Raw genomic sequence first — 18,635 nt, forward strand, 5'->3', positions numbered from 1 at the left:
TGTCCCTGTGTGCTGTGTAAAGGGGGGTGTCCCTTCTCTCCAATCAGCTCTGATCTCTCCTCACTCAGCTCTGCAGAGTGTAACTTCAGCTCTCCACCCCCTTTTTTCTGAACTCTCAGCCAAGCTTTATAATTCAGCACCTTGAATAGATGTAGAGGACAGATGGCTCCAGACAGACCAGTACAACTTATGTAGGGAGATTGTTTCATCTCTGTGCATCACATGAAACTATTCACTTCAATGGGTATATGTGAGGGTTTACAATCACTTTAAAGCATAGTTCCACTCGTTTAGGTTTATTAAAAGTCAGCAGCTACAAAAAGTGTAGCTGCTGACTCTTAATAAACAGACACTCACCTGTCCCACAGTCCAGTGATGCGGTCGCCCGCGGCCTTGCTCCTCTCCCCGGCGCCGGCATTGCAAGTGTGGGCACCCGGCTGTGACAGCTTGTGGCTTCACGCGGCGCATGCGCGAGTCACGGTGCGTACGGCGCATGCGCAAGACGTGTTGCGCCCTCTTAGTGGCCAGCCAGTCTTTTCGGGCCTGTGACATATCCCAGTAGATTGCAGTGAGGGAGGGGGAGAGGAGGCGTCGTCGAGGCGATGAGAGCAGGAAGTGAAGCTGGGTACCTGTCAAAACTAGGTACCCGCCCAAAAAAAAATTACATGACAAATGTGGCATGTAAGGGGGCAAGGAGTGCTTAAAGGGGAAGTTCCACTTTTGGGTGGTACTCTGCTTTAAGGGTAAAATTGGCCATACAGTGATCGGAATTTGTGTGATTCAGCAGGGACTGGTAGAATTTTGGCAGGTGCCACTGTCAGAGTACAATGTCAAGGAGGGGTCCTTCATACACCTTGTTTTTCGGGATGGGGATACATTTTTTTTTTTTAGCTAGCGGGATAAATAAAAAGAAAAACTGGCAGTGCACGGCCAGTTTAAATTTATACCTGCTGCCCCTTTGAAAAGCGATCTGCAGTGAATTGCTTTTCAGAGGCATTTGACAGGTGGTCTAGAGACGATGTCTGATTTAACATTTCAAATGCTGCACCGCTATTCAGAACAGGGCACGTGTTTGCAGGGGAGTTGCAGGATGTCCCCAATCCACTGCCTTTGCATGTCAAGGGGGAGGGCTGGAAAAATGCTGCTTAGCGAAATCGTAAATGTAAAGTACTTAATTATATTAGTTGACTTGTTACCAGGGCTTTTTTTCTCAAACAATAGGTGTTGGAACTCAACCACGACCCTCGAAAACCCCTCCCCCCACACACACCCTCCAAATCACATCAAATAGTTGGTATGGTCATATTTCACAAACAGTAAAGGGTCTTAAAGGGGCATTAAATATTAGCATTGCATTTCATACAGAGTGCAGAGAGCTGTCACTTGTAAACACAGAAACCAGACTTCTGTGTTTACAAGTGATTGTGGTGAGCAGACACCAAAGGGTCTGAGCCAGAGGTGGTGGAACTGAGTTCCATCAAGTTCCCCCTGAAAAAAAGCTCTGCTTGTTACTGAACACATAACTGGATTAATTTGTGTCTTTTATATCTGCCTAGAGTTCATCTCTTAACATTTTATTACTTTCGGTTTTCGATTGTAGGTCTTGCAGATCCTGGATCTCTACGCCCGTGTCTATGAGGACCTCTTGGCTATTCCTGTAGTGAAAGGAAGAAAGACAGAGAAGGAAAAGTTTGCAGGAGGAGATTATACAACCACTGTTGAGGCATTTATATCAGCCAGTGGCAGAGCCATACAGGTGAGGACTAATAGGTGATTGGTCCAAGGATGTACATAGTAAGGAGTTCCTATTTTTCATTGGTTTGTGATGACCACCCCAGTAGGACAAATGTGAAATGAGGAAATATACAGGCCTTGTATAAGTTCGGATCTATTCGTTAAAGAATTAGTATCACCAAAACGTAAAGATTCTTGCTGACTCTTCCAGGGGACCAAGTGCATGTATAAATAAGCATCAGCACAGTAGGGTATAATATAATTATAAGAGGGTTAGAACTAAGCAAGGCAGGGTTTCAGGGAAGCAATTAGGGGGCTACTGGTTGCAGGCTGGAAGCTGGACCAGAGGGAGCGTTGTTGAGCTTTAGCAGCAGTTGGTGTCACCTCCGCTACACAAGCCTTTCTGCTCCCGATTTGAGCATAGAAAGGGGCAGAGCAGGCAGGTGGGATCCTGGGGGGTCTGCACCAGGCATAAAGATGAAGTGCCCTGGTGACTGGAAGTCTCATAGACTGCAATGTGTAATCAGGCTGCCTTCACAAGAGCATACACAGTGGGCATAGAAAGAGCCAGAGCAGGCAGGCTGGATCCTGAGGGATTTGGAGCAGGCAGAAAGATGACGCGCCTTGGTGACTGCAAGTCTTTATAGGCTTTCTTACCAGGCTGTCTTCACAAGGACACTGAGCATACACAGTGTATGTAAGAAGTCTATAAGCATAATATTAAAGCGGTTGTATACCCGCTGTCATTTTTTTTTTTTTTTTTTTTACACCTGCAAGGGAAAAGGCATAATAAGCTAGTATGCACCGCATACTAGCTCATTATGAGATACTTACCTTAGAACGAGGCGCCGGCATCTCACTGGTCCACGCCGAGGGAGCCGACATCTCCCCTCGGCGTGTCTTCCGGGTATCGCGGCTCCGGCGCTGTGAGTGGCCGGAGCCGCGATGTCGTCACTCCCGCGCATGCGCGCGGGAGACTTCTGCCCGGCAAGCTCCGGAGTTTGCCGGGCTGTCAGCTGAGAGTCCCTGTGCGCATGCGCCGCTGCAGTCAGCGGCTCATTGCGAGGGGAATATCTCCTAAACCTTACAGGTTTAGGAGATATTTTTTTTACCTACAGGTAAGCCTTATTATAGGCTTACCTGTAGGTAAAAGTTACAAATAAAGGTATACAACCGCTTTAAATGCAGAGTTGTGAGAGAGAACTTCACAACTACCTATAGTGAACGTGATTCACAATGCTCACAGCTGCAAAGTGAAGACGGATATTTCTCTCGATTGACCCCCACCTAAAAATTAGAGTAATGCCCCCGTACACACGGTCGGACATTCCGACAACAAAATCCATGTTTTTTTTCCGACGGATGTTGGCTCAAACTTGTCTTGCATACACACGGTCACACAAAGTTGTTGGAAAAACCGATCGTTCTAAACGCGGTGACGTAAAACACGTACGTCAGGACTATAAACGGGGCAGTGGCCAATAGCTTTCATCTCTTTATTTATTCTGAGCATGGGTGGCACTTTGTCCGTCGGATTTGTGTACACACGATCGGAATTTCCGACAACGGATTTTGTTGTCGGAAAATTTTATATCCTGCTTTTAAACTTTGTGTCAGAAAATCCGATGGAAAATGTCCGATGGAGCCCACACACGGTCGAATTTTCCGACAACACGCTCCGATCGGACATTTTCCATTGGAAAATCCGACCATGTGTACAGGGCATGAGAGTGACTCTAGACAGTCCACTATTCTAGCATAGGCTAATCTTTGCCAGTGATGCTTTGTTGTTCAAAACGTAGTGTTTGATGGGAGAAATATCTCTGCGACATAAATATCGGTTATATTTTGCAAAGTAAGAATCCAAGAAAGCGGGTGGTGGCTGCTGTACTGTGCTGTGCTGTATTTCCCCTATAGGAACCTCTATAAATTGGGGTTTTCAGTCCTGGGTGAAGCTGAACGTCAACACAAACAGACATGTTCTTTTTTCCCCCCAATGATGCCGTGGATCGGCATACGACCAAGTGTTAGTACTACTTGTGGTGTAACTACTTTTTTAATGTCTAGCTCCCGTAGTAGAAGCTCTTATACACTGTATTGCCAAAAGTTTTGGGACATCTGCATTTACACGCACATGAACTTTAATGGCATCCCAGTCTTAGTCTGCAGGGTTCAATATTGAGTTGGCCCACCTTTTGTAACTATAACAGCTTTAACTCTTCTGGGAAGGCTGTCCACAAGGTTTAGGAGTGTGTCTATGGGAATGTTTGACCATTCTTCCAGAAGCGCATTTGTGAGGTCCAGCACTGATGTTGGAAAAGAAGGCCTGGCTCCTAGTCTCCGTTCTAATTCATCCCAAAGGTGTTCTATCGGGTCAAGGTCAGGACTCTGTGCAGGCCAGTCAAGTTCCTCCAACCTAAACTCGCTCATCCATGTCTTTGTGGACCTTGCTTTGTGCACTGGTGCGCAGTCATGTTGGAACAGGGAGGGGCCATCCCCAAACTGTTCCCACAAAGTTGGGAGCATGAAATTGTCCAAAATGTCTTGCCTAACCCCTGAAAAACAACCCCACACCATAATCCCCTTCCACCAAATGATTGGGACCAGTGCACAAAGAAAGTTCCATAAAGACATGAATGATCGATTTTGTGGTGGAGGAACTGGACTGGCCTGCCAAGCTCAACCTGATAGAACACCTTTGGGAAAACTTAGAGCGGAGACTGCGAGCCAGGCCTTCTCGTCCAACATCAGTGCCTGACCTCGCAAATGCGCTTCTGGAAGAATGGTCAAACATTCCCATAGACACATTCGTAAACCTTGTGGCCATCCTTCCCAGAAGAGTTGAAGTTGTTATAGCTGCAAAGGGTGGGCCAACTCAATATTGAACCCTACGGACTAAGACTGGGATGACTTTAAAGTTCATGTGCGTGTAAAGGCAGGTGTCCCAATACTTTTGGCAATATAGTGTAGATTGGGGAAGTATTAAAGGTCCTCTATTGTGGAAAATACTGTAAGGGCTTAAAGCGTATATAAACCCAAAAATAAGAGTTTTATATACTGCAGCTTACCAATCCTTCCATGTGGTGGCTACATAAATTTGCTTTTTTAAATCCGTTTTTTAACTTGTTGTTCCTGCCAGTGAGTCTGTAATTTTTCAACTTCCTGTCCAGCAAAAGTGGCAGGATTGAGGCAAATCATTTAACACTAACAGATGTGTTTACAATGCTCAGCTTTTATTTGTTTAGTGAAAATCTTTATCCCAAAAGAAAAAAAAAAAAACAGTTTCTGCAATTTGTCACTTTTGTAGTCCATCTATATCAATTAGTCTGTGTAACAATACCATCTTTACATGTTGACAATGCTTTTGTCCAAAGGTGGCTATGTTGCACCTCTACAGATACAGTGAAGGCATGAGCATAGCCAACCTAAAGACAGGAAGTGTGTTACTGGCCAGATCACCAGGTGAAAATAAAGGAGGAAAAGCCAAAAAAAAAATCGAATGCAGATGCCACATCTAAGCCACTCTGTGAGCTTAAAGGGTTAGTTGACCTTTAGGCTCTATTCACACTTGTGCGACTTGTCATGCAACTTTGGACATCAGTCGCATGACAAGTCGCTCCCCAGGTTTTCCAATGGTTACTATTCATATACGTGCAACTTAAAGTTGCAGCAACTTCAAAATAGTTCATGCACTACTTTGGTCCGACTTTCATGTAATTCAAAGGCCAATGTTAACCCTCACAAGTTGCATGAAAGTTGTACCTGAATGTTATACAATGCAACAGTTGTCCATTATCACTTGTGAAAGCCAAAGTTGTATCCAAGTTGCACCCATTTAAACTTGCACTCCAAAGTTGGCACAACTTTGGAGTCCTACAAGTGTGAATGGAGCTTTACAGAAAAAATGTAACAGTGCGCTAATATCGGACACCCTCCCTACCCCCCAGGTCCCCGCTGTACTTACCTCTGGGGTTGCTGAGCTGTCAGCACCTCTGCTGCCGATCCAGTGGTCATGGGATTTGAAATTCCTGGTCTTCTCCCTCTTTTCCATCAGCGCTTTTGGCACAGACCGGATCGATTCTGGTTGGTCAGCATTGTCAATGTGACTGTGCTGACCAATCCGAATTGATCTGGTCTTTGCTGGAAGCGCTGATGGAGAAGAGTGGGAAGAGCGAGGATTCCGAATCCTAAGACCATTGGAGCGGCTGCGGGGGTGTTAAAAGCTGGCCAATTCTGGAGATAAGTACAGTGTGACTGGGGGAGTGGGTAATGTGTCTGGTGTTGGTTCACCTGTACATTTTTTCTGTAAAGGTGAATTAACACATTAAAAGAAAGGAAAAAATAAGCTTATCTTTCTTGTATAAATTACTAGTCATAACTTTCTTGTGTGAACTATAATCTAGACTGGGTGGCTTCAATGGTCCCTTCCATAGATACAGTGCAGGGGTGAGTGTAGCCACCCAGGGACAGGAAGTGTGGTGTTTGCAGGTTTACCTAGTGAAAGTAAAGGGGACAATGCTAAATATTACATTTTTGTTTTTGGGTTTAGATTAGGCTTTAAAGTGACAATAACAAATGTCCTTATTTTTCAAAAATAATCCATGCACATCCATTACTTTAATGGCCCTGTAGTCTATTTTTCATGAAATTCTTAGTGTGTTTTTCTGCCTCCTGTTAATGTCCTCTGTGAGTGCTGGAAACTCCTCTTTTCCTCCACTTTCATTTGCTTGGAATGAACACTGCACATTAGTTGCAGTTGTGCACTGCTGTATGAACACTACAACTCCCATAGTCCCTAGTCCATCTTGGGAGACCACAAGAAAAGGGTGGCCATGTTCCTACATGCAGTTAGCCACCTTCTAACAGAAGTTGGATCACAAAAACAGGGAATTGGAGGCTGAGGGCAATAGAATGTTATTTTTTGAGTTAGGAATACATACTTGAATATATCTCTTTTTATTTTTAAACCAGAGATTAGTATTGCTTTAATTTTTACCTAAAGGCAATTTAAAACTACAAGTCCATCTAAGACTATCCTGTCCAGATGTCCAATGCTGCTATGCAGTTTCATTTCAGAACCAATGGTTGTGTGAATAAAATTTTACATGGTGTTGACTCATTTCAGGGAGCTACATCACATCACCTTGGACAAAATTTCTCCAAAATGTTTGAGATTGTTTTCGAAGATCCAAAAACTCCTGGTGAAAAGCAGTATGCCTTCCAGAACTCATGGGGTCTTACCACCCGAACGATAGGTGTCATGACCATGGTCCATGGAGACAATATGGGTCTTGTGCTTCCACCACGAGTGGCCTGTGTGCAGGTAAGTGATTGGTTAGAAAAGACTGTGTCTCTTCAATTGTCTCTCTTCAATTTCCGGTGCTGGGGTTACTATCTATCTATCTATCTATCTATCTATCTATCTATCTATCTATCTATCTATCTATCTATCTATCTATCTATCTATCTCTATAGATATATATCTATATACAGTATCTCACAAGTGTGAGTACACCCCTCACATTTTTGTAAATATTTTATTATATCTTTTCATGTGACAACACTAAAGAAATGACACTTTGCAACAATGTAAAGTAGTGAGTGTACAGCTTGTATAACAGTGTAAATTTGCTGTCCCCGCAAAATAACTCAACGCGCAGCCATTAATGTCTAAACCGCTGGCAACAAAAGTGAGTACACCCCTAAATTGGGCCCAAAGTGTCAATATTTTGTGTGGCAACCATTATTTTCCAGCACTGCCTTAACTCTCTTGGGCATGGAATTCACCAGAGCTTCACAGGTTGCCACTGGAGTCCTCTTCCACTCCTCCATGACGACATCACGGAGCTGGTGGATGTTAGAGACCTTGCACTCCTCCACCTTCTGTTTGTGGATGCCCCACAGATGCTCAATAGGGTTTAGGTCTGGAGACATGCTTGGCCAGTCCATCACCTTTACCCTCAACTTCTTTAGCAAGGCAGTGGTTGTCTTGGAGGTGTGTTTGTGGTCATTATCATGTTGGAATACTGCTCGGCAGCCCAGTCTCCAAAGGGAGGGGGTCATGCTCTACTTCAGTATGTCACAGTACATGTTGGCATTCATGGTATTTTCAATGAACTGTAGCTCCCCAGTGCCGACAGCATTCATGCAGCCCCAGACCATGACACTCCCACCACCATGCTTGATTGTAGGCAAGACACTTGTCTTTGTACTCCTCTTCTGGTTGTTGCCACACATGCTTGACACCATCTGAACCAAATAAGTTTGTCTTGGTCTCATCAGACCACAGGACATGGTTCCAGTGATCCATGTTCTTAGTCTGCTTGTCTTCAGCAAACTGTTTGCATGACGTTTCTTTGCATCATCTTTAGAAGAGACTTCCTTCTGGGATGACAGCCATGCAGACCAATTTGATGCAGTGTGCGGCGTACTGTCTGAGCACTGACAGGCTGACCTCCCACCCCTTCAACCTCTGCAGCAATGCTGGCAGCACTCATACGTCTATTTCCCAAAGACAGCCTCTGGATATGACTCTGAGCATGTGCACTCAACTTCTTTGGTTGACCATGGTGAGGCCTGTTCTGAGTGGAACCTGTCCTGTTAAACCGCTGTATGGTCTTGGCCACCGTGCTGCAGCTCAGTTTCTGGGTCTTGGCAATATTCTTATAGCCTTGGCCATCTTTATCTAGAGCAACAATTCTTTTGAGGTGCCATGTTGAACTTCCAGTGACCAGTATGAGAGAGTGAGAGCGATGACACCAAATTTAACACACCTGCTCCCCATTCACACCTGTGACCTTGTAACACTAATGAGTCACATGACACCGGGGAGGGAAAATGGCTAATTGGGCCGAATTTGGACATTTTCACTTAGGGGTGTACTTACTTTTGTTGCCAGCAGTTTAGACATTAATGGCTGTGTGTCAAGTTATTTTGAGGGGACAGCAAATTCACACTGTTATACAAGCTGTACACTCACTATTTTACATTGTAGCAAAGTGTCATTTCTTCAGTGTTGTCACATGAAAAGATATAATAAAATATTTACAAAAATGTGAGGGGTGTACTCACTTTTGTGAGATACTGTGTGTATGTGTGTATATATGTATGTATGTATATATATATATATATATATATATATATATATATATATATATATATATATATATATATTCTATAATATAACCATTCCAAGACCAAGTTCCTTGACTTGTTGTTTCTATAGGTCCTGTGCTTTTAAAAGTTATGTAAAGGCAGGGCTTTCACAAACATTGATGTGTCTAATATATATGTGAAAAGTAGAGGGATTGGTTAGGCCATCAGCAGTGCATAATGGAAGTCATCTCCTGGCCCCGAAAAGGGGTTAGAGCTGAACTCTAAGCAAATGGGTAAATACTAATATAATATACACATAAAGGAGTTTATCTGTCCATCCTATCTTGAAATTTACACAACTCTGCCACACAACACAGCCCAATCTAGTGGGGCAGAAGATCTGACTTCTCTACTGCAGTCAAGAAACGGACTGATGTGTTCACCCCTCTGCCACTCAGCTTTTTTCCTCCTGTCAAAATGTTTTTGTTTTTTTTTTTCCTCCAGATTTTGTTTTTGTGAGAAACATTTTTTTCCTACATAACAAACCAAAAACTAAAAATAAGTCACCATTTTATATTATAACAACATTAATACATTGAATGTGACAAGTTATCCCAAGCCATTCATAAATACTTAAAAACTGATTTTCAGAAACATTTTAAAAACCTTCATAAGTATTTCAAAAGTACTCAGAAGTATCCATAAGTGCTCAGAAATACTCAGAATTTAGTCAAATTTTACTTGTTCAGACATGAGCACAGTAGTATATGTGATTTGCTGCTTGTGCTGCTTCTCCCTCTCCCACTCTGAACTTTGCTTTGCAGTGGATTGCAAGAGACTAATACAAGATTGAATTCAAGTACTTACCCTGCTTGCTTTTAAAAACTTTATTAATAGATGTGTTAATACAAAGCTGCATAGATTATTACTTTTTATATCTGCCTGGAGTTCAGATTTAAGGGAAAACATTTCATTATTTAGTAACCAAGGATGAACTTAGTCATGTTCGAACATGTATAGATGTGGCTGTGGGGTGGGGAATGCCTCCGCTGCTTATGACTGGCTGTCCACAGTGACCGCTTCCTGGCAGGATAGCTCAGGCAGGCTCAGACTCGTGTCCAAACACACCTGAGCTTATACTTATTGGTAACCCCACCCAGCTAATACAGGAAAAGCCTTTCTTTATCAAACATCCCAGTGCACAGGGTATCGTCATTTCCATTATGATAGTGTTATGCTGCCACCTTCAGGTGATTGGACATCCCCTCACAGGCATAACCCCTCCCAGCCAGTCATAGCTTCAGTTTTTTGCTAGTGTCGTAAGGTGATGGTCATGTCTGTGTTATCTATGCAAAAAAAATGGTGTTTAGATAATTTTTCTCAAGAGTATGTCTTGGATTAGGAGACTGACTTGTGTGGATCAGTTGCCTATATCGGCTAAGAGGAACAGTACCCAGACCGGATACGCAGGGATTGCTTGTAATGTTGCCATTTGGAACTGGATTCGGGGTAATGGGACTCTGTGCAATGATATATTGCCTGGTGAACTGGCAGGGTACTCTACAGGTCCAGGGCAATGTTCCCCAGATAAGTAGTTGTGTCCATGAAGGCTCTTGCCTGCAGTGATGGGTGAAGTTTGTCCCTGGGGATGGGAGGGAAAGGGAGTAGGTCTCCACATACCTTGCTCCCTGGTCTATTTTTTTTTCTGGCTCCCCCTCCCTTTGTGACTAAAGTGTGGCTACATTGCTTTGCACTTAGTTTCCTCCTGGCCGCCCCATGCACCATATAGTGGTGATTGAGCTTCAGGACAGTTCTGGAGGCTGTTGGTGCCAAATGCAGGGGGTGTCTGATATCGCATCTGCTTCTCTCAGCTGACTAGGACTGCTATTGAACTATAGCCCTTCTCTATTGTCGGCAGGCCATGGCTCAGTGATGAGGGGAGATGGATTGGTGGAGAGGCTTCCCAAACTCCTTATTGTGTAGAGAGGAACCTGGTCACAGCTTCCATTGCAATATATTCCCTAGGGGTCATTTAGTTCTTTGTAGCTCTGATTCTATTCACCTTTCTGCTGCCTCTGGGGGCACTTTCTTCCACTTCCTTTTTGTCAATGTAGGATTTCTCCTATGCTGATACTGGGTTACTTCAGCTTTTCAAAATCCTTTAGGGATTAAACCATCTTGGTCGCAAGCAGAAACATTCTCCTTCTACTCTTTTTCTGGAAGAGAGGGATGCAGGGCATTCGTCTTCAGAAGAGTATACTTCTGAATAATCTCAGGGTGGATTCCTGAAGCAGTGCTTAGCTGTAAGGGGTTATGGTGTCCGATCACTTGACAGGGGCAGCATAACCCCTATTGTAATCAATGTGAAGATACCCTGTGTCTTGTGATGTACTCCAAGAAAGAAGGTTTTACAAGTAAACCAAAAATCCAGTTTATTACATCTATAGGCATTTGCATGCCATGTTGCTTGTTTTAAGGAACATTTCATGATTTATAATTGGGTGCCCCTGGCTACACTACTTGGCCTTGGCTGACAAAGAAGAGGAGTGCTTAACCTGTGATAATAGGTTGCTAATTCAGTTCAAGAAACAAACTACATGTACAAACATTCCACTATTTACTGCATATATTGTTTGTCTAAATTTTTGACACGTTATTTGGCATGTTATGGAAAATATTAACCCAGTTTAAAGAGGATTTATTTAGATTGTTCCTTATCTGTGCATATGCACAGGATTTGGTGGATAAAATATTGATCTGCTGAACCTGCTTTTAAGAATGTCTTGTATGAACGCCTTTTGGTAATGAACACCTATTTGGAGAGTCCCTTGATCAATTCATCAAGGAAGTCATTGGGGCGAAGGTGCTTCTACTCCACATTAAGAAGCCTTAGTCTCATACTCCTACAGCTACTACCTCTGCTCAGCGAAAGGTTTTTTTTTTTCACAATCCCCAGGGCTTAGTCACAAAACCAAGGTTAACTTTTATTTTCCTCGTGAACCCTCAGCTCGTAGGTCCACCAAACTTGCCCTGAAGACCTCTTCACAATGAAGGGGCATCCCCACTCCTTGGAGTTTGGGAACATCTGTTGGCATAATGCCAGTGTGGATATGAGATGTCCTGGACCTTCAGGTCCAATCTGTCATTTCAAAGGGGTACAGAGTTTCTATTTCTGCCCCTCCTTGCTTTCCAAACTGCCAACTGCAGGTAAAAAAACATAATGCCCACCATGAGCCAACTTTAGGCATAGGGATACCTGGGAATCCCACTATGTATTTGTGTATTATTGTTTTGGCATAGGGAGTGATTGAACCATAGGGTGTGGTTGAACCAGTTTGAATGAATGATTTCAAGGTGTCTCTTCAAATCTATTCACAGCCCCGAAACCAAATGATGGCATCTGTCCAATACAGGACTTACAGGACTTAAAATCTCTAAACAAATTTCTTTGTATACCCAAATTCTGTATGGAATCAACAAGATCTGACTTCCCCCAAACAAGAGAAACTTCAGGCATCGGTAAAACATACAAGATGCCTATCTACACATTTCCCTTTTTCTGTCAACCCAGAGCATTGTCCAAAGGACAATTCAGTTACTTCAAAACTTTGGATGATTTATCAACTTTCAAAAGCTTGCTTTCTGACCCTCGCACCATCTGGAGTACTTGTGGCCAACTTGGAAATTGCCCAAGCCAGAATTTTCCTTAATCGCGAAAAAAATTGTCTCTAATCACAGACCCTAGATGCAAAGGGCACTCTTTAATTCTGCTTGAGCGTTCTGGGGCTCATGAAAGGGGACATTTGTTTGTCCCGTTTCACTCCAGGAATCTTCTATCCAACAATTTCACAACATGGAACAAGAATATCCAATACCTACATCATCCAGTGCTTATTTTGAGCCAAACAAAGATGTCCCTGGCATGGTGAAACTGCCCCTGTAATTAGCAAAGTAATTTCTTTGCAAAAATGTGTACCAAAAAAAAATGGCGCCTTGTGGGGATGTGAACATGTAGACAAACAGCTGCCCCCTTTAGAGTGAACAAATCACTAAACTATGCAAAATTATAAAATAAAGAATAAGGCGCTATACATGTTCATGTAAGAAAACTGACACAAAGAAAACACTGCATCAAACTTAAATGTGCACATTAATGAATAAATAAAATAAGCAAGCATAAAGTCCTTAAGTGAATGAATCCCAATACCAAAACGGAATACTCTGAGATAAAACTTCTAGATCTTCCACCACGAGTGCTCAGTATGAAGATGGCCACTCACCAGAGCTGTTTGCCCCTTTTTACAGGTTGGTTCCACTACTGGAATAAATCCACTCTAATGGCCATTCAGGAAGGAGATAGAATGTAAAAAATGACTCCACAGGAGACACAGATGAAAGGTCTCATAGTGTAGTAATTTTTAATAAAGCAAAAACAGCAGCAATGCATAGCAGTTACACTCGCATGTAATAGTGCCTGACCTGGCACTAGGTGTAAACGGTGTGTGAGAGTCAGCTGATCCCTAGGGGTGGAGTGTGTTCCACATCTCGCTCCGAAGGTGCAAAGCCTGGTGTGGGGTATCAAATATGGACCCGGAAATGACAGATCCTGCGCTCCGACATATGTTTCGCCATGAATGGCTCTTCAGGAAGTCAAAGTAATTTCTTTAAATACCCTGAAGGGTGGTGACAGTGGATGCCAGCCTCAAAGACTGAGCAAATGTTTTCAACTCCAAAAGTGTCCAGGAGATTTGATTCCTAGAGGAATTGAGGGGAATTGATCCTTAGAGGAGTTGAGACTTCCCAACGACATTTTGAAACTAAGAGTCATAACATTGTCTCTACAACACTTGACCCCCTGCTGCAAGGTCACCCAGTCAGGATACAGTCGGACAATTCCAAATCAGTAGCCTACATAAAATATTAGGTGGACAGCAGAAGTTAAGCTACCTTAAGGCAAACAAGTCTGATACTCTCCTGGGCAGACACTCTCATTTCAGCTGTATAGCCCATTCTCATTTCTGGAGTAGACAATTGGCAAGTGAACTTCTAAGTCTGTAAGGAATAAACACCTCAATCTCGTAGTGTTCCTCAAACCATTCTTGAATTTATCAGACCAGACCACTTTCTTCCATTGCTCTGTGGTCCAGTTCTAAAGCTCATGCGCCCATTGTAGGCACTTCTGGATGTAGACATGGGTCACTATGGGCACCCTAACCGGTCTGTGGCTACACAGTCCCATACGAAACAAACTTTGTATTCTGGCATCTTTTTATCAGGGCCAGCATTAACTTTTTCAGCAATTTGAGGTACAGTAGCTCTAATAGGATGGGACTACACAGGCCAGCATTAGCTCCCCATGTGTATTGGTGAGCCTTGGCCACCCCATGACCCTGTCGCTAGTTCACTGTTATCCTTCCTTGCACCACTTTTGATAGGTCCAGACCACCGCAGACTGGGAATATCCCACAAGAGCTACAGTTTTGGAGTTGGTCCGACCCAGTCTTCTAGCAGTTACAATTTGGCCCTTTTCAAAGTTGCTTAAATCCTTTTGTTTGCCCATTTTTTTTCTGCTTTCAACACACCAACTTCAGGAACAAAAACTGCATTTGCTGTCTAATATATCGCACCCACTTTCTGATGCCATTGTAACTAGATAATTGTTATTCACTTTACCTGTCAGTGGTCATAATGTTATGGCTGACCGGTGAATAATAAATTAATTGGATGTATTGGTGTATACATTGATGTTGGTTTTGTTGATGTCTCTCCCTGCTCCCCAGTTGTTCCTCTCTCCCCGTCTTTTTTTTGGTCCATCTCCTGGTGGCTGGGGGTATGATGCTAATCCAAATTCCCTTCCTTGTTTAAAGGAGAAATACAGTCAAAGCTTGTTTGGCTGTACTTCTCCTATGGATCACAAGAGTGCAGTTAGTTTTGTATTCCTGTGGCCTGTTTTCAGCTGAGTGCGGCCTGAAGTGCGCTCTCTGCTGACGTTACAGAGACTGTCCAGGCTTGGACATCATCACGACCATAGAGTCAGGATCCACCCAGATCGCTGAGCCGGCCGCTCCCACCCCCTCCTCAGCCCAGTGCTCTAGTGAGCCAGGGGGGGGGCAGAACAGAGAGCTGCTGACTGACAGCAGATCTCTGCTCATGAAGCTGTGAGAACCGAGCAATCAGTGGTGTTTGTAGGCTCGGCTCTCATTGTTAGAGGCATCGGACCGATGCTGCATCCACCTAGGTAAGTATGATACTAAAAAAAAAACAAAAAAAACCCCATACATCTTTTAAAGATTTTGTACTATTGGTATATCTATGGTAATGGTAATCTATGTTTTGCACCAGGAAATATTTGTTTTGTATGATGATTGCATTTGATTGTACATTTTTGGTTTGTCCATCACATATGTTGGTTTGATTTATTTATTTATTTTTCTCCCAGATTATTGTAATTCCATGCGGGATCACAAACACATTAGCTGAAGCAGATAGAGATGCCCTTCTACAGAAATGCAATCAGTATTTAAAACGCCTTCTGAATGTGGACATCAGAGCACGAACAGATTTACGTGACAACTACTCGCCTGGTTGGAAGTTCAACCATTGGGAGCTTAAGGTGAGGACTATAGCGTGATGCTGCATGTTCGTGCCATCCATTCATCTCATGTCTGAGAATATTCACAGCAAGAAAAAAATATATTTTTCAACGTCTACAAGGGGTCATGAGACAGATCCTTTTATTGTTCTTTATGGTTTCCTCATCCAGCCATAATGTACTGTAAAAATAATATATTTTAAAACATAACATAAAAGCAATAACTCCTTGTACTTTATGTGTGACTGATTAGTATGCTAAGTTCAGACTGGTTAAACATTGGCGTTCGTTTGCAGATAAAGTATCTTAGTAATTCTTTTTATTGAACAAATTGTTTGCACTGAATTTAGAGCAGAAGACCATGTTTTTCATATATATCAGTTGTTAAGCCACTCAATGACATTGCTACAATCCCCTCTGCTATATTAAATAATGTCCACAGTGTATGTGTTTAAAAAAAAAAAAAGCCCCTGTGTTACCTTATTTCATAGCGCTGATCGGCGCTTACGTGACCAGTCACCTTTCTCCTCTCTTGATCTGTGAGCTACAGTGGGCTGGGCTGAACCCCCCCTCCCCGACATCAGCCAGGAGGAGGACAGAGGCAGCCGGTTGTGTGAGTGTCGATCAGGAGCTATAAAATGAGGAACAGGGGCATTTAAAAAAAAATACACTGGGGACATTATTTAACCTAGTAGAGGGGATTGTAGCAATGTCTTTGTGTTATGATAGCAGCAGGAGGGGAGGGCTGGGGAGTGGGCAGAGCTGACAGGCAGGGAGGGGAGAGGACGGGGGACAGCAGAGAGGAGAGCTGCAGATGACAGAGGCACATAAACTAACCACGGTGTCAGGGCTCAGCAGCCATGATAAACCGTGGTCAGTTTACAGGGGGGAGGGCATAGCAAGGTAGGATCAGACAGGTTTTTTAGGTTATACAGGGGGCCAAATTACACAGCACAAGCACTGTGCTGTATAACATGCTTTAAGGGAACAGGATCTATTCTTTTTGGGGGGTTACAAACACTTTAAGTCTTATATGATATTTGATGCAGTGCATAAAGTAGACCTGTACTTTGTCCATGCAGAGCAGTGCAACATGTTATGTTAATCCCCCTTCCCTGTCAGCAGCGTATACTCATCGATCCTACACTTCTCCATCATTCTGTTTTGCTGCCAGGAGAAGGAGGAGCCAACCTATGTGAGCTAAAATGTGTAGCTTATACAGGACCGCAGAATCTCCCAGTGTGACAATGCTGGTGCTTGATGAATGACCTGTTGCTGTCACATGGAGTGAGTCACATGCTTCTCTATACTGGGAAGTAACCAGGCTCTTTTCAGAGGAAAAGCTGTCGGTGGAGATTGTTCTCCCCTGTATATTTAGTTTTTTTTCAGTATCTCCAGTTTCATCACAGAGGAGAACCTGACGTGTCCGCAGAGAAACAAGTACTGAAAAAGCAATGGGTTGGCAGGGTGCACATAGGAGGTAGAAGTTGTCCAGTGTGGGTATTTTCAGGTGGATTCCACTAAAACATATGAAGTAATTATGGTTTGGGAAAGGTTTAGTGTTAGCAGCTGCTTTAGGGACACTTTGCCACAGTTGTGGGCATTAAGAGCTAAAATAAGTACCTTTCCTGAGACCTAACTCATCACACTTTTAAAGCGGAGGAGAAGCTGTCTCTATTCCTAGTTGAGTTTGAAAACCCTTTGCAGAGCAACTAACAAACTCCTAGCATCATGAAGAAGAATGAAAGCAAAAACCAACCATCTCATGTTCAAATTTACCAAAACTTTGTTATTTGCATTCCTTGCAAGGTAAAAATTGCAGGATTGGGGGCCATATGATGCTTCTCCCTCTGTAAAGCAAGTTGTACCACAGTGCACAGCAGCGGACGCAGGCATTCGACCCTCGGAGGCAGCGGCTGCTGGTGCTCAATTTTTTTTTTTTGGAGGGGGGGGGGGGCGCAGCAAACAAACCTGGCCCCCTCACTTATTCCGCTCACCCCGCCCCTGTCGCTCAGTCGATCACCGATTCACCTGCCAGCCCCGCACTTATTTCATCCAGGTCGTGGCTTCGGCCGCCTCCCCCCTGCATCTCCTCCCGAGTCCCGGCGGTCGCTACTCCTCCTGGCCAATTGGCTCTCAGGACCTTCTTGATTGGCCGGGAGGAGAAGCAGAAAGACCTTAGCGAATATTAATTTGTTAATGTCACACAAGTGGGTGGGCTCGGGGTGCAGTGCGCTGCGCCCCAAGCCCACCCTTTTTGAAGCCAATTGGAGCCTCAGGCTCCAATCACGTGCTTCAAAATAATATAAAAAACCCCTCTGAAATCTATGTGTCCAGCGTCCTGCATAGAGGTTAGGGGCTGGGCCCATGAAGTAGGGGGGGCAGCGCTCCTGCATCCCTTATGAGCAACCACCACTGCTTGGAGGTGTCAAATGTTGAAGACTTTGCTGGAAGCTGTTGGTAGATGGTAATCAGAGGAGATTCGGCTGCCCATTATAGAGGTGAGTATTCACTGTCTTCTGTTGCAGAAAGTTCTTAACGTTTCTTGGGGAAAGTAACAGTCGGTTTTAAAAAAAAACAAGCATTGTTTTCACACGTGGTAATAATGATTTATTAGCTTAAAGAATCGGGCACTTTGACAAATACATTGACTAGTCTCTTACTTTTAAAGCCTAGGTCTAGACAATTTTTTTTTAATTTAGTTTTGGTAATGGTCGGTAAGTTACAAATACAGTTAGGTACATATATATTTGGACACAGGCACAATTTTCATAATTTTGGCTCTGTATGCCACCCGTATAAAATTAAAATGAAACAATCCAAATGAATTTGAAGTGCAGACTTTCAGATTTAATTCAAGGGGTTGAACATAAATATCAAGTACAAATTTTAGGAACTGCCACCATTTTTATACCCAGTCTGCCCATTTTCAGGGGCTCAAATGTAATTGGAGAAATTAATATAATCCTAAATATTTTTTTTTTTACCACTTCAATACTGGGCACTTATGCACCTTCCTGCCCAGACCAATTTTCAGCTTTCAGCGCTGTCGCACTTTGAATGACAATTGCGCGGTCATGCTACACTGTACCCAAACTAAATTTTTATCATTTTGTTCCCACAAATAGAGCTTTCTTTTGGTGGTATTTGATCACCTCTGGGATTTTTATTTTCTGCTAAACAAATTTTTAAAAAAAGCGAAAATTTAAAAAAA

The 18,635-nt window shown here is 43.3% G+C and overlaps 1 protein-coding gene across 4 annotated transcripts in view; it reads left to right on the forward strand.

Annotated features, from left to right (window-relative positions):
* EPRS1 (glutamyl-prolyl-tRNA synthetase 1) overlaps positions 1 to 18,635 on the forward strand; it is a 151,055-nt gene that overhangs the window by 108,252 nt on the left and 24,168 nt on the right. For all 4 annotated transcript variants that reach the window (XM_073628361.1, XM_073628363.1, XM_073628362.1 and 1 more), the window contains 3 exons: positions 1,601 to 1,756; positions 6,860 to 7,057; positions 15,269 to 15,442. In XM_073628361.1, the coding sequence (XP_073484462.1) occupies positions 1,601 to 1,756; positions 6,860 to 7,057; positions 15,269 to 15,442 (528 nt within the window). The remainder of the gene's footprint in view (positions 1 to 1,600; positions 1,757 to 6,859; positions 7,058 to 15,268; positions 15,443 to 18,635) is intronic.

This window comes from Aquarana catesbeiana, linkage group LG04 (assembly GCF_042186555.1).
Source record: "Aquarana catesbeiana isolate 2022-GZ linkage group LG04, ASM4218655v1, whole genome shotgun sequence".
Classification (NCBI taxonomy): domain Eukaryota; kingdom Metazoa; phylum Chordata; class Amphibia; order Anura; family Ranidae; genus Aquarana; species Aquarana catesbeiana.